This window comes from Oncorhynchus tshawytscha, unplaced genomic scaffold (genome assembly GCF_018296145.1).
Source record: "Oncorhynchus tshawytscha isolate Ot180627B unplaced genomic scaffold, Otsh_v2.0 Un_contig_465_pilon_pilon, whole genome shotgun sequence".
NCBI lineage: Eukaryota > Metazoa > Chordata > Actinopteri > Salmoniformes > Salmonidae > Oncorhynchus > Oncorhynchus tshawytscha.
The window spans coordinates 197,442-221,025 of record NW_024609588.1 but is presented as its reverse complement, the minus strand read 5'-3'; the positions used below and the strand labels follow the sequence as shown (position 1 = coordinate 221,025).

General features: G+C 43.6%; 1 protein-coding gene across 2 annotated transcripts; it reads left to right on the top strand.

Annotated features, from left to right (window-relative positions):
* The first annotated feature begins 1,906 nt into the window (after window positions 1-1,906).
* On the top strand, window positions 1,907-22,379 carry LOC121845223 (uromodulin-like). 2 transcript variants are annotated; one of them, XM_042316099.1, is made up of 11 exons: window positions 1,907-1,957; window positions 2,039-2,067; window positions 3,227-3,336; window positions 5,176-5,826; window positions 6,107-6,295; window positions 8,438-8,643; window positions 15,294-15,445; window positions 20,795-21,039; window positions 21,260-21,419; window positions 21,704-21,779; window positions 21,911-22,379. In XM_042316099.1, the coding sequence occupies exons 3-9, from the start codon at window positions 3,270-3,272 to the stop codon at window positions 21,283-21,285; spliced, it is 1,536 nt and encodes a 511-aa protein (XP_042172033.1). In that variant the 5' UTR covers window positions 1,907-1,957; window positions 2,039-2,067; window positions 3,227-3,269; the 3' UTR covers window positions 21,286-21,419; window positions 21,704-21,779; window positions 21,911-22,379. The 2 variants fall into 2 exon arrangements, with proteins under 2 accessions (XP_042172033.1, XP_042172032.1); XM_042316098.1 differs by lacking the exon at window positions 1,907-1,957 and having other exon boundaries at window positions 1,994-2,067.
* The last annotated feature ends 1,205 nt before the right edge of the window (window positions 22,380-23,584 follow it).

Genomic DNA, 23,584 nt, shown 5'->3' with positions numbered 1-23,584 from the left:
GTACCGAGATGAGATCTTCAGACCCCTTGTGAGACCATATGCTGGTGCGGTTGGCCCTGGGTTCCTCCTAATGCAAGACAATGCTAGACCTCATGAGGCTGGAGTGTGTCAGCAGTTCCTGCAAGAGGAAGGCATTGATGCTACGGACTGGCGGCCCGTTCCCCAGACCTGAATCCAATTGAGCACATCTGGGACATCATGTCTCGCTCCATCCACCAACACCACGTTGCACCACAGACTGTCCAGGAGTTGGAGGATGCTTTAGTCCAGGTCTGGGAGGAGATCCCTCAGGAGACCATCCACCACCTCATTAGGAGCATGCCCAGGCGTTGTAGGGAGGTCATACAGGCACGTGGAGGCCACACACACTACTGAGCCTCTTTCTGACTTGTTTTAAGGACATTACATCAAAGTTGGATCATTCTGTAGTGGATTTTTCCACTTTAATTTTGAGTGTGACTCCAATTCCAGACCTCCATGGGTTGATAAATTTGATTTCCATTGATCATTTTTGTGTGATTTTGTTGTCAGCACATTCAACTATGTAAAGAAAAAAGTATTTAATAAGAATATTTCATTCATTCAGATCTAGGATGTGTTATTTTAGTGTTCCCTTAGTGTTCCCATTTTTTTGAGCAGTGTATATAGTACATACAAATGACAGAAAACAGATTGAAATACTGCACAGTTGAAACAGACATCTACAGTGCAAACATAAGACAAATAAACTGATTGAATAACTGATGGAAGAAGGGTGGAAATGACATTAAAACAAGGGTGTTGGCCAATAGCACCAGCAACCCATGACACATTGTCTTTATAACAGAGCCCGAGAGGTAAGAAGTCAGCCAAATGTTGTGGTTCTCTGGGATATTGTGAGGCATTATTTACCTCGTTAATCATACAGTGTTGACCTAATGCTACCACCCACCAGCCACCAGCCACCAGCCACCAGCCACCACCCACCAGCCACCAGCCACCCAGCCACCACCCACCACCCACCAGCCACCAGCCACCCAGCCACCACCCACCAGCCACCACCCACCAGCCACCAGCCACCCAGCCACCACCCACCAGCCACCAGCCACCACCCACCAGCCACCAGCCACCACCCACCAGCCACCAGCCACCACCCACCACCCACCAGCCACCAGCCACCACCCACCAGCCACCAGCCACCACCCACCACCCACCACCCACCAGCCACCAGCCACCAGTCACCAGCCACCACCCACCAGCCACCCACCACCCACCACCCACCAGCCACCAGCCACCAGCCACCACCCACCAGCCACCACCCACCAGCCACCACCCACCACCCACCAGCCACCACCCACCACCCACCACCCACCAGCCACCACCCACCAGCCACCAGCCACCAGCCACCAGCCACCAGCCACCACCCACCAGCCACTTGCCCTGTCGCTTAATTAGTTTGAAAACATCCATTGTATCTGCCGCCACCCAACAGAGCATATAGACTTTACCTTAATCACACCCCACGGTTTTATGGTTATGCATTCCTTACATTTCAACGATGATACAGATGTAGGATCGTAATTTGAGCCAGTTTGCTACAGAAGGAAAATAATCCTGATGCAACAGAAAATGTGAATTACTACGTGGATTATAATTAGGGGTTGATACATTTTTTGTAAAATAAAATCAAGTCTGATATTTCTGAGTGGAAATTACAAACTTTAGAAGCCTTCTTAAAACTCTTCTTAAAATACACTGGGAAATGTTCAGCAACAACAGAGTGATCAAATTAAGATTATACTGTAGTTGGGATCTATAGTTGTGATTCAACCTCTTCCACACCTATTGTTAGCCTGAAATCCAGTCAGTTTTGTCTGACATTTCACTCCTTTACTCAGGGTCATTGCCAAACAGTTTATCATGACAAGGAGTGGCAAGGAGTGGAATGAGAGCTGAACATACTGGGACCCAGACTAAGGTATTGTCCCTGGGAATATTGCACAATGTGACCTGCTTCCCCCCCTCCCAGATAACCAGTGTATAAATGCCTCGTTTACAGGTGGTTCCAGCAGTCAGCATCAACATTTGGTAAGTCAGTACTTCTCTCAGATCACTATTCATACTGTATGGTTAAACAAAGTTATTTTTGGTTTGGTGAAATTAATATATCTGAACTGACTAAGTTTTAAATGTTATAATACCCTCCAGAGAATGTGTGTCCATGCTTAATATCTATTATTATATTAGATGTGTTGTTATAAACCCTCCAGAGAATGTGTGTCCATGCTTAATATCTATTATTATATTAGATGTGTTGTTATAATACCCTCCAGAGAATGTGTGTCCATGCTTAATATCTATTATTATATTAGATGTGTTGTTATAAACCCTCCAGAGAATGTGTGTCCATGCTTAATATCTATTATTATATTAGATGTGTTGTTATAATACCCTCCAGAGAATGTGTGTCCATGCTTAATATCTATTATTATATTAGATGTGTTGTTATAAACCCTCCAGAGAATGTGTGTCCATGCTTAATATCTATTATTATATTAGATGTGTTGTTATAAACCCTCCAGAGAATGTGTGTCCATGCTTAATATCTATTATTATATTAGATGTGTTGTTATAAACCCTCCAGAGAATGTGTGTCCATGCTTAATATCTATTATTATATTAGATGTGTTGTTATAATACCCTCCAGAGAATGTGTGTCCATGCTTAATATCTATTATTATATTAGATGTGTTGTTATAAACCCTCCAGAGAATGTGTGTCCATGCTTAATATCTATTATTATATTAGATGTGTTGTTATAATACCCTCCAGAGAATGTGTGTCCATGCTTAATATCTATTATTATATTAGATGTGTTGTTATAATACCCTCCAGAGAATATGTGTCCATGCTTAATATCTATTATTATATTAGATGTGTTGTTATAAACCCTCCAGAGAATGTGTGTCCATGCTTAATATCTATTATTATATTAGATGTGTTGTTATAAACCCTCCAGAGAATGTGTGTCCATGCTTAATATCTATTATTATATTAGATGTGTTGTAACGTGGTTAATTGCAGTCTTGTGACAGAAAATAAAATGTGTTTTATCACCATAGGATGACCTGTATAGATACAGTCAAATTAAATCAAGTCAAACGTGCATTTAAACGTGACTGACGTTCCAGTGGATGTAAATTGTGGATAAAATGTGGATGAATATAATCAGTGTATTTTCCTTCAGGTTGTGTTCCCCGTTTCTGCCCCTGTAGAAGTAACTAGTGTTGATGAGGATGATCCTGGTGGCTCTGCTGGTGCCTCTGCTGGTTCTGTCCAGCGCTGGACATACCTCAGGTACACACAAATATACTATATATTTAATACATCAACAGCTGGACATACCTCAGGTACACACAAATTTAATATACTATATATTTAATACATCAACAGCTGGACATACCTCAGGTACACACAAATATACTATATATTTAATACATCAACAGCCGGACATACCTCAGGTACACACAAATATACAAATTTAATACATACCTCAGGTACACACAAATATACTATATATTTAATACATCAAAAGCTGGACATACCTCAGGTACACAAAATATACTATATATTTAATACATCACATCAACAGCTGGTACATATACTATATATTTAATACATCAACAGCTGGACATACCTCAGGTACACACAAATATACTATATATTTAATACATCAATAGCTGGACATACCTCAGGTACACACAAATATACTATACAGTACATTCGGAAAGTATTCAGACCCCTTGACTTTTACCACATTTTGTTACAGCCTCATTCTACAATGGATTGAATTATTTTTGTTCCTCATCAATCTACACACAATACCCCATAATGACAAAGCGAAAACAGGTTTTTAGAATTTGAATAAAAATATAAATAACTTATTTACATAAGTATTCAGACCCTTTGCTATGAGACTCAAAATTGAGCTCAGGTGCATCCTGTTTCCGTTGATCATCCTTGAGATATTTCTACAACTTGAATGGAGTCCACCTGTGGTAAATTCAATTGATTGGACATGATTTGGAAATTGGACATGATTTCCATTCATATATGGAAGAAGTTTGGAACCACAAGACTCTTCCTAGAGCTGGCCGCCTGGCCAAACTGAGCAATCGGAGGAGAAGGGCCTTGGTTTGGGAGGTGACTCTGACATAGCTCCAGAAGGACAACCATCTCTGTACCACTCCACCAATCAGGCCATTATGGGCGAGTGGCCAGACAGAAGCCACTCCTCAGTAAAAGGCACATGACAGCCCACTTGGACTTTGCCAAAAGGCACCTAAAGGACTCTCAGACCAGGAGAAACAATATTCTCTGGTCTGATGAAACCAAGCTTGAACTCTTTGGCCTGAATGCCAAGCATCACGTCTTGGGAAAACCGGGCACCAAACCCTACGGTGAAGCATGGTGGTGGCAGCATCATGCTGTGGGGAGGTTTTCAGTGGCAGGGACTGAGAGACTAGTCAGGATCGAGGGCAAGATGAACATAGCATTAAAGAGAGATCCTTGATGAAAACCTGCTTCAGGGCGCTCAGGACCTCAGACTGGGGCAAAGGTTCACCTTCCAACAGGACAATGACCCTAAGCACACATCCAAGACAACGCAGGAGTGGCTTCGGGACAGGTCTCAGAATGTCCTTGAGTGGCCCAGCCAGAGCCCGGCTTCGGGACAGGTCTCAGAATGTCCTTGAGGATAAAAAACGATTTAATCCATTTGACAAATAGGCTGTAACGTAACAACATGTGGAAAAGGTCAAGGGGTCTGAATACTTTCCAAATGCACTGTATATTTAAAACATGAAATTATTTCTGTTTATTCATAATGAATACTATATATGATATAAACTATACTGTATAGCATTTGTTCATTTGATTTTTGCATTGGCTTATTTTAGTTCTGCCATATCTAACTCTGAACAAAATATTTTTGGTTAGAGTTGACAGTGCAGGGATACATGTATTATTATGAAGGGATTTCATACAGTATAATACTATATAACCCACTACACAACGGACTTTCTCTGCTCTTTAGTCCCAGAACCTAAAAATGGAAGCATCAAAACAATTCAGGTGTATCATGATACCTCAACCTAAAAAGAGATGATGAACCCATATATTCCCAAATTCCCACAGGTACGATTGTCACCAGCTGCGAGGCGTGTCACGAACAAGCCGTCTGCCGCACCTCCCCCATGGCAGGTGACATCACATGCACCTGTAAGAAGGGCTTCTCCGGAGACGGCCTCCTCTGTTTACCTGGCCACACCGCCACCGCCGACCACCACGCCCCTCGTCGTGTCCGCCGCTCCTACCCCACCTCCAACACCAACCTTGCCCATGTCCGGTTCAGCTGCGGCTCCAACGAGTGCGCCGACGGGGAGGACTGCATCACGGTCGCCGGCATCCAGCAGTGCTCCAACCCCTGTAAGATCTACACAGTCCTGAACGACGCCTGGCGTTCCACCAACAACGTCGTGGGCAACAAGCACTGCGACCGCAACGTCCACTGGGACGGCTATTACCGCATGTTCATCGGCAACCAGAGCGTGTCCATGCCGGACAAGTGTGTGGATTCCTTCAAGTGCGGCACCCAGGCTCCCTTGTGGCTGGCGTTTCCTCCCCCCCAGCAGGTGGATGAAATTGTCCAGAGTGCAGTCTGCGCCAGCTTCAATGGGGACTGCTGCTGGGTGCAGTCTCAGCCCATCCACGTCAAGGCATGCCCTGGGAACTACTTTGTGTACAAGTTCGTCATGCCTCCCGGATGCTACTTCGCCTATTGTGCATGTAAGGTTTCGCCTCCTGCTTTGCCAAGTTCTGAGTGGGGTTTGTTGTTGTTGTTCTGCCTTTTGAATTGAAGTTATTGTATTTATTAACTGTTTACTACTTAGTCATTCACCAGCTGGTTATATACACCATGATGTTCTTCTTATGGCCCTAGATATCAACAGTACTCGGCATATTCATCCATTCATTCATATTGATTCTGGTAATACCAGCATACTAGTTCTTTCAAAACATGAATGTTCCCTCATAACTGTGTCTCCTGTTTAACTCCTTGTTCCAGATGTGTCAGCTCTCACCACAACACCAAAACCAGTCACATCTACAGAAATACCAGTAGAGAACAATCGCACCACAACAACAACACAGTCACAGGTTTCCACGACTACGCCAAAAGCAATGTGTGGTACCTGCAGAGAGGGGGAGACCTGCGTGAGCACCGATGGGGTCACTTGGCGGTGTGAGAGGCCAGGTGAGTTCTCAGAAAACACCTGCTTGAGGACCTATGTACTCTCTTAGAAAAACAGGTGCTATCTAGAACCTAAAAGGGTTCTTCGGCTGTCCCCATAAGAGAACCCTGTGAAGAACCCTTTTTTGGTGCCAGCTATAACCATTTTGGTTTCTGGTAGAACCCTATTGGGTTCCAAGTAGAACCCCTTCCTGGAACCAAAAAGGGTTCTACCTGGATCCAAAAAGGGTTATCCTATGGGGACATTCGAAGAACCCTCTTGGAACCCTTTTTTCGAAGAGTTTATATGAGAATTTGTAATTCCTTCTTTTCATTTTGGGTTCTTGAATAACTTCTCTTCTGTTGTCTTTATTTTCTCATCCCTCTGTCTCTCTCTTCCTCTCTTACAGATCAGCCTGTTTCTCATCCCTCTGTCTCTCTCTTACAGATCAGCCTGTTTCTCATCCCTGTCTCTCTCTTACAGATCAGCCTGTTTCTCATCCCTCTGTCTCTCTCTTCCTCTCTTACAGATCAGCCTGTTTCTCATCCCTCTGTCTCTCTCTTCCTCTCTTACAGATCAGCCTGTTTCTCATTCCTCTGTCTCTCTCTTCCTCTCTTACAGATCAGCCTGTTTCTCATCCCTCTGTCTCTCTCTTCCTCTCTTACAGATCAGCCTGTTTCTCATTCCTCTGTCTCTCTCTTTCTCTCTTACAGATCAGCCTGTTTCTCATCCCTCTGTCTCTCTCTTCCTCTCTTACAGATCAGCCTGTTTCTCATCCCTCTGTCTCTCTCTTACAGATCAGCCTGTTTCTCATCCCTGTCTCTCTTACAGATCAGCCTGTTTCTCATCCCTCTGTCTCTCTCTTCTTCTCTTACAGATCAGCCTGTTTCTCATCCCTCTGTCTCTCTCTTTACAGATCAGCCTGTTTCTCATCCCTCTGTCTCTCTCTTCCCTCTTACAGATCAGCCTGTTTCTCATCCCTCTGTCTCTCTCTTCCTCTCTTACAGATCAGCCTGTTTCTCATTCCTCTGTCTCTCTCTTTCTCTCTTACAGATCAGCCTGTTTCTCATTCCTCTGTCTCTCTCTTTCTCTCTTACAGATCAGCCTGTTTCTCATCCCTCTGTCTCTCTCTTCCTCTTACAAATTAGCCTGTTTCTCATCCCTCTGTCTCTCTCTTCCTCTTACAAATTAGCCTGTTTCTCATCCCTCTGTCTCTCTCTTTCTCTCTTACAGATCAGCCTGTTTCTCATCCCTCTGTCTCTCTCTTCCTCTTACAAATTAGCCTGTTTCTCATCCCTCTGTCTCTCTCTTTCTCTCTTACAGATCAGCCTGTTTCTCATCCCTCTGTCTCTCTCTTCCTCTTACAAATTAGCCTGTTTCTCATCCCTCTGTCTCTCTCTTCCTCTCTTACAGATCAGCCTGTTTCTCATTCCTCTCTTGGGCTGAAGTCTCTCTTACAGATCAGCCTGTTTCTCATCCCTCTGTCTCTCTTCCTCTCTTACAGATCAGCCTGTTTCTCATTCCTCTGTCTTTGGGCTCTTACAGATCAGCCTGTTTCTCATCCCTCTGTCTCTCTCTTACAGATCAGCCTGTTTCTCATCCCTCTGTCTCTCTCTTCCTCTCTTACAGATCAGCCTGTTTCTCATCCCTCTGTCTCTCTCTTCCTCTCTTACAGATCAGCCTGTTTCTCATCCCTCTGTCTCTCTCTTCCTCTCTTACAGATCAGCCTGTTTCTCATCCCTCTGTCTCTCTCTTACAGATCAGCCTGTTTCTCATCCCTCTGTCTCTCTCTTCCTCTCTTACAGATCAGCCTGTTTCTCATCCCTGTCTCTCTCTTCCTACAGATCAGCCTGTTTCTCATCCTCTGTCTCTCTCTTCCTCTCTTACAGATCAGCCTGTTTCTCATCCCTCTGTCTCTCTCTTCCTCTCTTACAGATCAGCCTGTTTCTCATCCCTCTGTCTCTCTCTTCCTCTCTTACAGATCAGCCTGTTTCTCATCCCTCTGTCTCTCTCTTCCTCTCTTACAGATCAGCCTGTTTCTCATCCCTCTGTCTCTCTCTTCCTCTCTTACAGATCAGCCTGTTTCTCATCCCTCTGTCTCTCTCTTCCTCTCTTACAGATCAGCCTGTTTCTCATCCCTCTGTCTCTCTCTTCCTCTCTTACAGATCAGCCTGTTTTGCTGCACCCAGAGGTAGTATGTGGGCGGAGCCTGGTACAGGTGGGTCTCAACAGGACTAACCTGGAGGCCGCTGGTCTGGACGCCACCACCGCTAACCTGGCCGACCCCCGGTGTAACGCTCACGAAGAGCGTGGCGGCATGGTATGGTACCAGGTGGAGCGCAAGGAGGGCGCCTGCGGAAACACTCTGGTGGTGAGAACAGACCCCGACCCGTTCACCCAGTTCCTCACCAAAACTATCAGAAGAGAGCACTTGCTGTTAGACATAACCCTGGATACCAGTCTCTTTAGCTAATATTTCACTCCTTGCCAATCCCTGTCATTGCCAAAGACACTGGCCTTCAAATATGAACAGTCCATTTATTGCATGTTTATCACCAGCCAATGTGACCAGTCACACCAGAGAAGCTCTCGCCCTTCAAACTTCCCCGCCAGTTCATTGTGAGCGCTGTAGCCTGAAGCCTATTTTATATCCAGTAAGAAAGAGCAAGGTACTTTTTCCCTCTAATATATATATATATATATATTTTTTTTATTGCTAAAAGTAGGTGTCAGAACTATTGTAGTTTGCTACTTCTGGGACATGCTTGGGCTAAAAGTAGGTGACAGAACTACTGTAGTTTGCTACTCCTGGGACATGCTTGGGCTAAAAGTAGGTGACAGAACTACTGTAGTTTGCTACTTCTGGGACATGCTTGGGCTAGGCTACTGGTTGAGCGGAATACAGAGAGGTTGGAAGAGAGAGAGGCCAGCGGAGATGCATGAATTGCGCAAGAATGGAACAGTGAAAACAGATGGTTTATTTTTGTTACATTTTAACACGGAAGACATATTGAGATCTAGGTCTCTTATTCAAATGCTGTGTAACACAACATAAATATACATACATATACACCACCGTTCAAAAGTTTGGGGTCACTTAGAAATGTCCTCGTTTTTTAAAAGAAATTCATTAAAATAACATCAAACTGATCAGAAATACAGTACAGACATTGTTAATGTTATAAATTACTATTAAAGTTGGAAACGGCAGATTTTGAATGGAATATCTTCATAGGCGTACAGAGGCCCATTATCAGCAACCATCACTCCTGTGTTCCAATGGCATGTTGTGTTAGCTAATCCAAGTTTATCATTATAAAAGGCTAATTGACCATTAGAAAACCCTTTTGCAATTACGTTAGCACAACTGAAAACTGTTGTTCCGATTAAAGAAGAAATAAAACTGGCCTTCTTTAGACTAGTTGAGTATCTGGAGCATCAGCATTTGTGGGTTTGATTACAGGTTCAAAATGGCCAGAAACAAAGACATTTCTTCTGAAACTCGCCAGTCTATTCTTGTTCTGAGAAATGAAGGCTATTCCTTGTGAAAATTTGCAAAGAAACTGAAGACCTCGTACAACGCTGTGTACTAGTCCCTTCACAGGACAGTGCAAACTGGCTCTAACCAGAATAGAAAGAGGAGTGGGAGGCCCCGGTGCACAACTGAGCAAGAGGACAAGTACAATAGACTGTTTAGTTTGAGAAACAGTCCTAAACTGGCAGTTTCATTAAATAGTACCCGTAAAACACCAGTCTCAACGTCAACAGTGAAGAGGCGACTTCGGGATGCTGGCCTTCTAGGCAGAGTTGCAAAGAAAAAGCCATATCTCAGACTGGCCAATGAAAAAGAAAAGATTAAGATGGACAAATAATGATGGGCAAATAATATAATAAATAATTAGAAACATATACACAAATAAACATTATTTCAGCATTATGCTATAATGAAGCCAATATATGTTTTTAGGAAAGGAGAAATTTCATTTGAGGGTGTCTGGGGTGCGGTGGTGGATTTGATTGATGCTTCCTTATAGGATGTACAGTGCCTTCAGAAAGTATTCAGACCTCTTGACTTATTCCACATTTTGTTGTGTTACAGCCTGAATTCAACAGATTATATTTTTTTAAATTCGCACACATCTCCACACAATACTCCATAATGACAAAGTGAAAACATGTTTTTAGACATTTTTGCAAATGTATTGAAAATGAAATACAGAAAAAACTCATTTACATAGGTATTTACACCGCGGAGTCAATACTTTGTAGAAGCACCGTTGGTAGCAATTACAGCTGTAAGTCCACGTTGGACTAGTAACCGAAAGGTTGCTGGATCGAATCCCCGAGCTGACAAGGTAAAAATCTGTCATTCTGCCCCGAACAAGGCAGTTAACTCACTGTTCCCCGGTAGGCCGTCTTTGTAAATAATAATTTGTTCTTAAACTGACTTGACTAGTTAAATAAAGGTCAAATTAAATTAAATACATATCTTAGAGCTTTCCACACCTGGAATGAATACCAGGAATACCACTTCCCTACAGTACGACCAGGAATACCACTTCCCTACAGTACGACCAGGAATACCACTTCCCTACAGTACGACCAGGAATACCACTTCCCTACAGTACGACCAGGAATACCACTTCCCTACAGTACGACCAGGAATACCACTTCCCTACAGTACGACCAGGAATACCACTTCCCTACAGTACGACCATGAATACCACTTCCCTACAGTACGACCAGGAATACCACTTCCCTACAGTACAACCAGGAATACCACTTCCCTACAGTACAACCAGGAATACCACTTCCCTACAGTACAACCAGGAATACCACTTCCCTACAGTACAACCAGGAATACCACTTCCCTACAGTGCAACCAGGAATACCACTTCCCTACAGTACAACCAGGAATACCACTTCCCTACAGTACGACCAGGAATACCACTTCCCTACAGTGCAACCAGGAATACCACTTCCCTACAGTACAACCAGGAATACCACTTCCCTACAGTGCAACCAGGAATACCACTTCCCTACAGTACAACCAGGAATACCACTTCCCTACAGTACGACCAGGAATACCACTTCCCTACAGTACAACCAGGAATACCACTTCCCTACAGTACAACCAGGAATACCACTTCCCTACAGTGCAACCAGGAATACCACTTCCCTACAGTACGACCAGGAATACCACTTCCCTACAGTGCAACCAGGAATACCACTTCCCTACAGTACGACCAGGAATACCACTTCCCTACAGTGCAACCATGAATACCACTTCCCTACAGTGCAACCATGAATACCACTTCCCTACAGTGCAACCAGGAATACCACTTCCCTACAGTGCAACCAGGAATACCACTTCCCTACAGTGCAACCAGGAATACCACTTCCCTACAGTGCAACCAGGAATACCACTTCCCTACAGTACGACCAGGAATACCACTTCCCTACAGTGCAACCATGAATACCACTTCCCTACAGTGCAACCAGGAATACCACTTCCCTACAGTACAACCAGGAATACCACTTCCCTACAGTACGACCATGAATACCACTTCCTACAGTACGACCAGGAATACCACTTCCCTACAGTACAACCATGAATACCACTTCCCTACAGTAAACCATGAATACCACTTCCCTACAGTGCAACCAGGAATACCACTTCCCTACAGTACGACCATGAATACCACTTCCCTACAGTACGACCAGGAATACCACTTCCCTACAGTACAACCAGGAATACCACTTCCCTACAGTACGACCAGGAATACCACTTCCCTACAGTGCAACCAGGAATACCACTTCCCTACAGTACAACCAGGAATACCACTTCCCTACAGTACAACCATGAATACCACTTCCCTACAGTACAACCATGAATACCACTTCCCTACAGTACAACCATGAATACCACTTCCCTACAGTACAACCAGGAATACCACTTCCCTACAGTGCAACCAGGAATACCACTTCCCTACAGTGCAACCAGCAATACCACTTCCCTACAGTACGACCATGAATACCACTTCCCTACAGTGCAACCAGGAATACCACTTCCCTACAGTGCAACCATGAATACCACTTCCCTACAGTGCAACCAGGAATACCACTTCCCTACAGTACAACCAGGAATACCACTTCCCTACAGTACGGCCAGGAATACCACTTTCCTACAGTACGACCAGGAATACCACTTTCCCTGTGACATCTCTGTGGCCCTCGGAGTGTGGTGTCAGGAAAATAACCTCTCACTCAACGTCAACAAAACAAAGGAGATGATCGTAGACTTCAGGAAACAGCAGAGGGAGCATCCACATCAATGGGACAGTATTCGAGACGGTGGAAATTTTAAGTTCCTTGGCGTACACATCACAGACAAACTGAAATGGTCCACCCACACAGACAGCATGGTGAAGAAGGCACAACAGCGCCTCTTCAACCTCAGGAGGCTGAAGAAACACTCACACACTTTTACAGATGCACATTCGAGAGCATCCTGTCACACTGTATCACAAAAGACCTGCCTTCCAGAACACCTACAGCACCCGATGTCACAGGAAGGCCAAAAGATCATCAATGACAACAACCACCCGAGCAACTGCCTGTTCACCCCGCTATCATCCTGAAGGCGAGGTCAGTACAGGTGCATCAACGCTGGGGCCGAGAGACTGAAAAACAGCTTCTATCTCAAGGCCATCAGACTGTTAACCATAAACAGCCACCACTAACATTAGGTGGCTGCTGCCAACATACTGACTCAAATCTCCGGCCACTTTAATAATTAGATGCAATAAGGTATCACTAGTCACTTTAAATAATGGCAATTTATATAATGTTTCCATACCCTACATTACTCATCTCATATGTATATACTGTACTCTATACCGTCTACTGCATCTTACCTATGCCGCACGGTCATCGCTCATCCATATATTCATGTGTACAAATTCTTATTCACCCCTTTACATTTGTGCGTATGAGTCAGTCGTTGTGAATTTGTTAGATTACTTGTTAGATATTGTTACATTGTCGGAACTAGAAGCACAAGCATGTCGCTACACTCGCATTAACTTCTAACCATGTGTATGTGTCCCACTACATCTGCTAACCATGTGTATGTGTCCCACTACATCTGCTAACCATGTGTATGTGTCCCACTACATCTGCTAACCATGTGTATGTGTCCACTACATCTGCTAACCATGTGTATGTGTCCCACTACATCTGCTAACCATGTGTATGTGTCCCACTACATCTGCTAACCATGTGTATGTGTCCCACTACATCTGCTAACCATGTGTATGTGTCCCACTACATCTGCTAACCATGTGTATGTGTCCCACTACATCTGCTAACCATGTGTATGTGTCCCAACATCTGCTAACCATGTGTATGTGTCCCACTACATCTGCTAACCATGTGTATGTGTCCCACTACATCTGCTAACCATGTGTATGTGTCCCACTACATCTGCTAACCATGTGTATGTGTCCCACTACATCTGCTAACCATGTGTATGTGTGTCCCACTACATCTGCTAACCATGTGTATGTGTCCACTACATCTGCTCCCACTACATCTGCTAACCATGTGTATGTGTCCCACCATCTGCTAACCATACATCTGCTAACCATGTGTCCCATGTGTCCCACTACATCTGCTAACCATGTGTATGTGTCCCACTACATCTGCTAACCATGTGTATGTGTCCCACTACATCTGCTAACCATGTGTATGTGTCCCACTACATCTGCTAACCATGTGTATGTGTCCCACTACATCTGCTAACCATGTGTATGTGTCCCACTACATCTGCTAACCATGTGTATGTGTCCCACTACATCTGCTACCTGCTAACCATGTGTATGTGTCCCACTACATCTGCTAACCATGTGTATGTGTCCCACTACATCTGCTAACCATGTGTATGTGTCCTGCACTGTGTACATCTGCTAACCATGTGTATGTGTCCCACTACATCTGCTAACCATGTGTATGTGTCCCACTACATCTGCTAACCATGTGTATGTGTCCCACCATCTGCTAACCATATGTGTCCCACATCTGCTAACCATGTGTATGTGTCCCAACTACATCTGCTAACCATGTGTATGTGTCCCACTACATCTGCTAACCATGTGTATGTGTCCATGTGTATGTGTCCCACTACATCTGCTAACCATGTGTATGTGTCCCACTACATCTGCTAACCATGTGTATGTGTCCCACTACATCTGCTAACCATGTGTATGTGTCCCTAACCATGTGTATGTGTCCCATCATCTGCTAACCATGTGTATGTGTCCCACTACATCTGCTAACCATGTGTATGTGTCCCACTACATCTGCTAACCATGTGTATGTGACAAATAACATCTAATTTGGTATCATCTCATAGAACAAAATGTGTAAGATCTCCTAAGCCTGTGTCGACCTCAGACCTTATTTTCAGCGTTTATTCCAAAACCGTCGTCTTTCCACATACATTTTTTCCCATAGGGAAGGCTGAATGAACCAGAGGTAACTCAGTCCCAGGTTTTAGGACGACAAGCTTGGGAGCTCCACTGACGTGAATGGAGACCTTTCTATTCATTCTTATTTCTATGATAGACACTGCCTTCTCACAAGGTAATTACAGCAGCAGGTCATAACGGCTGTTTGTTGTTGCTCATAAGATTCTTATTCTATATTGTGCCAGATTTGCGCTCACCTCATGTTCCGTAACGTTGTCATTGAAAATATGAATGTTTTTTCCAACTACCAATCAGCAACTGCGCCGTAAATACGACAGGACACTGAGCATTTAGATTGCCGAAAGCCAGTCTCTTTGGCAATGACAAGGAGTGGCAACAAATGGAATCTTAGATAAAGAGACATGTTGCCATCAACAGAAAATGATGAACAGATGAAATGAAATACAATAGTCCAAGAATGATATTATTGTGAGAACTGGTGAGAGGTCCTCTCCTGGCTTCTAATCTTCTTCCCTTTTCCCCCTTTCACCAGACAAATGGAACGGACGCCATCTTTTCCAACAGTTTATTCATCTACCACGTTCCCGACGTGTCCTTCAGCCGACCCGTGAGCGTGCCTTTCTCCTGTGCCTACCCTCTGGAATCAGAGACCAGCCTGGATGTGGCCATCAAACCCTACCTGTCGTAAGTGGAGACGTGACATTACAGTAAACACTGTAAAACATGGACAATGTAACACAACAGGGGCGCATCTTTGACCAGTTTTATCATTGGAATGTGATACAATACGAGGCAGCGGTGTACTTTAGGACCATGCGGACGCCTCCGAGTGGTTGGGTAGGCTGGGTATCCGACTGGATTTAAAAACAATAATAACTATGTCCCCCCAACTTCTAAAAACAAAGTTGCGCCCCTGTAACACAATGCAGGCTAACACATGTCAAGCTGTCAGTATTCTGTACAATGCAGGCTAACACATGTCAAGCTGTCAGTATTCTGTACAATGCAGGTTAACACATGTCAAGCTGTCAGTATTCTGTACAATGCAGGCTAACACATGTCAAGCTGTCAGTATTCTGTACAATGCAGGCTAACACATGTCAAGCTGTCAGTATTCTGTACAATGCAGGCTAACACATGTCAAGCTGTCAGTATTCTGTACAATGCAGGCTAACACATGTCAAGCTGTCAGTATTCTGTACAATGCAGGTTAACACATGTCAAGCTGTCAGTATTCTGTACAATGCAGGCTAACACATGTCAAGCTGTCAGTATTCTGTACAATGCAGGTTAACACATGTCAAGCTGTCAGTATTCTGTACAATGCAGGCTAACACATGTCAAGCTGTCAGTATTCTGTACAATGCAGGCTAACACATGTCAAGCTGTCAGTATTCTGTACAATGCAGGTTAACACATGTCAAGCTGTCAGTATTCTGTACAATGCAGGCTAACACATGTCAAGCTGTCAGTATTCTGTACAATGCAGGTTAACACATGTCAAGCTGTCAGTATTCTGTACAATGCAGGCTAACACATGTCAAGCTGTCAGTATTCTGTACAATGCAGGCTAACACATGTCAAGCTGTCAGTATTCTGTACAATGCAGGTTAACACATGTCAAGCTGTCAGTATTCTGTACAATGCAGGCTAACACATGTCAAGCTGTCAGTATTCTGTACAATGCAGGCTAACACATGTCAAGCTGTCAGTATTCTGTACAATGCAGGTTAACACATGTCAAGCTGTCAGTATTCTGTACAATGCAGGCTAACACATGTCAAGCTGTAAGTATTCTGTACAATGCAGGTTAACACATGTCAAGCTGTCAGTATTCTGTACAATGCAGGCTAACACATGTCAAGCTGTCAGTATTCTGTACAATGCAGGTTAACACATGTCAAGCTGTCAGTATTCTGTACAATGCAGGCTAACACATGTCAAGCTGTCAGTATTCTGTACAATGCAGGTAACACATGTCAAGCTGTCAGTATTCTGTACAATGCAGGCTAACACATGTCAAGCTGTCAGTATTCTGTACAATGCAGGTTAACACATGTCAAGCTGTCAGTATTCTGTACAATGCAGGTCTAACACATGTCAAGCTGTCAGTATTCTGTACAATGCAGGTTAACACATGTCAAGCTGTCAGTATTCTGTCAATGCAGGTAACACATGTCAAGCTGTCAGTATTCTGTACAATGCAGGCTAACACATGTCAAGCTGTCAGTATTCTGTACAATGCAGGTTAACACATGTCAAGCTGTCAGTATTCTGTACAATGCAGGCTAACACATGTCAAGCTGTCAGTATTCTGTACAATGCAGGCTAACACATGTCAAGCTGTCAGTATTCTGTACAATGCAGGTTAACACATGTCAAGCTGTCAGTATTCTGTACAATGCAGGCTAACACATGTCAAGCTGTCAGTATTCTGTACAATGCAGGCTAACACATGTCAAGCTGTCAGTATTCTGTACAATGCAGGCTAACACATGTCAAGCTGTCAGTATTCTGTACAATGCAGGCTAACACATGTCAAGCTGTCAGTATTCTGTACAATGCAGGCTAACACATGTCAAGCTGTCAGTATTCTGTCAATGCATTAACACATGTCACTGTCAATGCAGGCTAACACATGTCAAGCTGTCAGTATTCTGTACAATGCAGGCTAACACATGTCAAGCTGTCAGTATTCTGTACAATGCAGGTTAACACATGTCAAGCTGTCAGTATTCTGTACAATGCAGGCTAACACATGTCAAGCTGTCAGTATTCTGTACAATGCAGGCTAACACATGTCAAGCTGTCAGTATTCTGTACAATGCAGGCTGTCAAGCTGTCAGTATTCTGTACAATGCAGGCTAACACATGTCAAGCTGTCAGTATTCTGTTAATGCAGGCTAACACATGTCAAGCTGTCAGTATTCTGTTAATGTACAATGCAGGTTAACACATGTCAAGCTGTCAGTATTCTGTACAATGCAGGCTAACACATGTCAAGCTGTCAGTATTCTGTACAATGCAGGCTAACACATGTCAAGCTGTCAGTATTCTGTACAATGCAGGCTAACACATGTCAAGCTGTCAGTATTCTGTACAATGCAGGCTAACACATGTCAAGCTGTCAGTATTCTGTTAATGCAGGCTAACACATGTCAAGCTGTCAGTATTCTGTTAATGCAGGTTAACACATGTCAAGCTGTCAGTATTCTGTACAATGCAGGCTAACACATGTCAAGCTGTCAGTATTCTGTACAATGCAGGCTAACACATGTCAAGCTGTCAGTATTCTGTACAATGCAGGCTAACACATGTCAAGCTGTCAGTATTCTGTTAATGCAGGCTAACACATGTCAAGCTGTCAGTATTCTGTACAATGCAGGCTAACACATGTCAAGCTGTCAGTATTCTGTACAATGCAGGCTAACACATGTCAAGCTGTCAGTATTCTGTACAATGCAGGCTAACACATGTCAAGCTGTCAGTATTCTGTACAATGCAGGCTAACACATGTCAAGCTGTCAGTATTCTGTACAATGCAGGCTAACACATGTCAAGCTGTCAGTATTCTGTTAATGCAGGCTAACACATGTCAAGCTGTCAGTATTCTGTTAATGCAGGTTAACACATGTCAAGCTGTCAGTATTCTGTACAATGCAGGCTAACACATGTCAAGCTGTCAGTATTCTGTACAATGCAGGCTAACACATGTCAAGCTGTCAGTATTCTGTACAATGCAGGCTAACACATGTCAAGCTGTCAGTATTCTGTTAATGCAGGTTAACACATGTCAAGCTGTCAGTATTCTGTACAATGCAGGCTAACACATGTCAAGCTGTCAGTATTCTGTACAATGCAGGCTAACACATGTCAAGCTGTCAGTATCTTGTTAATGCAGGCTAACACATGTCAAGCTGTCAGTATTCTGTACAATGCAGGCTAACACATGTCGGACTGTCAGTATCCTGTTAATGCAGGCTAACACATGTCGGACTGTCAGTATCCTGTTAATGCAGGCTAACACATGTCGGACTGTCAGTATCCTGTTAATGCAGGCTAACACATGTCAAGCTGTCAGTATCCTGTTAATGCAGGCTAACACATGTCAAGCTGTCAGTATCCTGTTAATGCAGGCTAACACATGTCAAGCTGTCAGTATTCTGTACAATGCAGGCTAACACATGTCAAGCTGTCAGTATTCTGTTAATGCAGGCTAACACATGTCAAGCTGTCAGTATCCTGTTAATGCGTAGACAGTTTATACTCCAAACCTGTGGTTCTTGATGATCCTTTAGATAACTAGTTAAGAGTTTATCACCTCCTCTGTTGTCACGCCCTGACCATAGAGAGCCCTCTAGGTTCTCTATGGTGTAATGGGCCAGGGCGTGACTAGTGGGGTTTCTAGGTATTACATTTTTATGTTGGTGTGTGTATGGTTCCCAGTTGGAGGCAGCTGATAATTGTTACCTCTAATTGGGGATCGTACTTAGTGTGTCTTTTTTCCCACCTGGGATGGGGGATATTGTTTTGTATGAGTGTTACATAGTTCATGGTCATTATCTCGTTGTTGTTTTGGAAGTTTCACTATCGTTTAAGTGTGGAACTCTACTCACGCTGCACCTTGGTCCAATTATTCATACGATGGTCATGACATCTGTCCACTCACTCATCACAGTACTGGCTGTTCTGGTTGTTCCACCAAGATATGTAGCTGAAGCTGTGTAACAGTGCTAAAACTATACTGATGGGCTCTGACTCCTAAACTTCAAATATGGAATACTATGGTCAGGTTTCTACACCAGATGTTAATGGTTATCTGGAGGAGGAATGTTTGTGGTGGAGGCAGTTAATCTTGGAATGTTTTGAGTAAAGGAAAGGCAATCACATGGCTGCAGGAACTGATAAGGATGGAGAGATGTGGGTTAGTGAGGAATGGAGGTCAGGTCACATTGGGAGAAGGAACAGTTTATTGCCTGCATCACTTAACTTCCTGCCCAGCAATAAACATGTCATGTTTAGAGGGAAGGAGGATGCTCCATCCACATTGGGGTCTATATATATATATACTACCACTGGTGGAAACATGTCATGTTTAGAGGGAAGGAGGATGCTCCATCCACATTGGGGTCTATATATATACTACCACTGGTGGAAACATGTCATGTTTAGAGGGAAGGAGGATACTCCATCCACATTGGGGTCTATATATATACTACCACTGGTGGAAACATGTCATGTTTAGAGGGAAGGAGGATACTCTATCCACATTGGGGTCTATATATATCTACCACTGGTGAAACATGTCATGTTTAGAGGGAAGGAGGATGCTCCATCCACATTGGGGTCTATATATATACTACCACTGGTGGAAACATGTCATGTTTAGAGGGAAGGAGGATACTCCATCCACATTGGGGTCTATATATATATATACTACCACTGGTGGAAACATGTCATGTTTAGAGGGAAGGAGGATGCTCCATCCACATTGGGGTCTATATATATACTACCACTGGTGGAAACATGTCATGTTTAGAGGGAAGGAGGACACTCTATCCACATTGGGGTCTATATATATATATACTACCACTCGTGGAAACATGTCATGTTTAGAGGGAAGGAGGATGCTCCATCCACATTGGGGTCTATATATATACTACCACTGGTGGAAACATGTCATGTTTAGAGGGAAGGAGGATGCTCCATCCACATTGGGGTCTATATATATATATACTACCACTGGTGGAAACATGTAATGTTTAGAGGGAAGGAGGATGCTCCATCCACATTGGGGTCTATATATATACTACCACTGGTGGAAACATGTCATGTTTAGAGGGAAGGAGGATACTCTATCCACATTGGGGTCTATATATACTCCCACTGGTGGAAACATGTCGTTGCCTTATGCTGCTGTATGACCCAGTGGGTGAATAAACTTGGTTTCAGCTTTACTAAACGTCCGTGAGTTTTTTACTCTGTTTATTTGTAATCTAACAAAACCAAATCTCCTATTGGCCCATTTGACAGGCTGAAGGGTTCCAAAGTCGGTAAGGGCTCCAGAGTGGGCTCCAACATGACTCTGTACCACAGCGACGACTTCACAAAGGCTTACCCAGTGGGCGGAGTCACCTTGTCGGTGGGTTCCGTGCTGCACGTGGGCGTGTCCGTAGAGGAGTCCGAGACGGAGCGTTTCGTGGTCGTTCTGGAGGACTGCTATGCCACACAATCCCCGACCCTAAAGACATCATGCGATACTACATCATTCAGAACAAGTATGTGTGCAGGTGTCTTGGTTTATACTCAAGGAACATATGGAGGAGGTTTTCCCAGACACAGATTAAGTCTGGTCCTGGACTAACACTTTACATGGAGCTTCTCCATTGCTTTTTACTCCAGGATCAGGCTTATTCTGTGTCTGGGAACCGAACCCTAATGTTTGTGTATTTTCTGTTGCGTTATCTAACCTAAACCCTGGTCCTCCCTGTTTCCTAGATGTCCGACTGAATTCCGTCAGGTGAGGGTGGAGGAGAGCGGCTCGTCTCTCAGGGCTCGCTTCTCTGCTCTGCTGTTCCTGTACCAGGGGGACTACCGGGACGTCTTCCTGCACTGCAGACTCAGCCTGTGTGACCAGAGGAGCTCCTCCTGCACTCCAGTGAGTCCTGCATCTTTCCCGCTGACTCATCCACTCTGTCTGGTCTCTCTCTGGTCTCACTCAGTTTGTGGTCTCTCTCTGGTCTCACTCAGTCTGTGGTCTCTCTCTGGTCTCACTCAGTTTGTGTGTGGTGGTTTCTGACTCTCTCTGGTCTCTCTGTCTCAGTATCTGGTCTCTCTGACTCCTTCTCATCTCTCTGTCTCAGTGTCTGGTCTCTCTGACTCCTTCTCATCTCTCTGTCTCAGTGTCTGGTCTCTCTGACTTCTTCTCGTCTCTCTCCTCAGGTGTGCGCCAAAAGGAAATACCGCTCTGTCACCCCCTCTGTCCCCCTCGAACCCCTCACCATCGGACCAATCACCTGTGAGTACGACATCATAAGTTATCAATCAAAACCAATAATAGATGTCAATCAAAAAATTATTTTAATGTCAGTGATGGACACTCAGGTAACTATGTAACTAAATAACAGTGTATTTGGTTTTGACTTTCAGGGTCCCAAAATGAAGATTGAACTGGTCATGCTTCCTGAATCCTAAACAATGAATCCAGTTATCTAAATGATTAATGTAAAGTTCATAAACCTATCTCACCTATACCTCATTTATGTCCTAAACCAGGCCATTTAATATCTTACATACATCCAGTTATAAATAATGATCTTTTAAGGATATTTTTATATTTTTCTTACGACTAGGATAATTGGGGAAAACATTTCTATTTGAACCAACACAAATTCATTGTTGAACCTTTAACTAAGGCTTGAGGCCAGAAAGTGTATGTGCTGGTCACTAATGTTTGAAACGTGAAAATACATGGACATCTAGTTGGGATTATATCAACACAAACATCTCCCTTTTCTAGTTTAAACTGCAGCTACAATATAATTTCATCCTATTGCTCTAAAATGCTTTGTATGTTCAGTAATTTAATAGTGTTAATAAAATATAAATGATAAATATATGTATAAATGTATTAATGTGTGAATAATGTACTGGGCATGTAGTGTACTATTGCTATAGCTTAGTTCTTTCTCTGTGGGATCAGTCAAGACAATGATGAACCAGTAGGTGTCAGTATTACCCCAGAAACACTGGTAGAAGTCTGCATCATCACAACACAACAGCAGACTTACAAAGAGGAAATTCCAATGAATTAAGCAATGAATTAATTAAAAGGAAAATCTCTTTTCATAATTTTCATTATTGACAGCACATTGTCTATCTGTGAAAACGGCGCATTTCTTTAAGTTGTAGAAACAAATATAAAGTTAAAAAGTTATACCCGATGACATCATCAAAAGTTAAAACGTGTTAAAAACATTGACTGTGTTCCAAAATGCACGTTATGCTCCTGTTCTTTCAATGGTGATCTTCCAAGAACACTTGTGTTATGCATTCTCCTGTTCTTTCAAAGGTGAACTTCCAAGAACACCTGAGAGAGCAATCTGTTTAGTATGGAAGAATGTAAATCGCTTAAAATCTGTTATATTTGAAATGCACTTCAACGTGACCTCTAACCTAAACAGGAAACTGTATCATGACGCAGCCGGTGTTAACAAAGCTAGCATTGATGCTAGGTATCTTTGAGCAACTAGCGCTAGCAATTCAGTGAACATCGAAGGTTACGTATGTAACCACGGTTATGTGAGCTATTGGATCACTCCAATATGGTATCCTTCCACGTGGCAGGATACATTCCGAGTTAGAATTTCAGATTAGTACCGTGTACCGGATAGTGCTGCGACTGACCACCTTAAATAGCTGCCGCGCACTACTTCCACCTCGTGTCCTTTTCAAGGCGCTGTGGATCACCAACAAAAAGGATTGGAGTAATCCAACAGAGCACATAAATGGCCCAACTGGCCGAAGCGCAAATATCATTGAGGGGGGAACTCCTCGGAGCAGTGACCACGATGTAGCTATTCCTCTAGTAGAATGCACCACTATAGCAGAGGTCACAGGTCATAGGTCAGAGGCCCACGATGTAGCTACTCCTCTAGTAGAATGCACAACTACAGCAGAGGTCAGAGGTCATAGGTCAGAGGCCCACGATGTAGCTACTCCTCTAGTAGAATGCACCACTATAGCAGAGGTCAGAGGTCATAGGTGAGAGGCCCACGATGTAGCTACTCCTCTAGTAGAATGCACCACTATAGCAGAGGTCAG

Bases quoted from the DNA above. Each gene is read 5' to 3' on its own strand.
- LOC121845223 (XM_042316099.1), top strand. From the start codon at position 3,270: ATGAGGATGATCCTGGTGGCTCTGCTGGTGCCTCTGCTGGTTCTGTCC. The intron at 6,296-8,437 runs GTGAGTTCTCAG...CCTCTCTTACAG, and splicing joins TTGGCGGTGTGAGAGGCCAG to ATCAGCCTGTTTTGCTGCAC. The intron at 15,446-20,794 runs GTAAGTGGAGAC...CCCATTTGACAG, and splicing joins GCCATCAAACCCTACCTGTC to GCTGAAGGGTTCCAAAGTCG.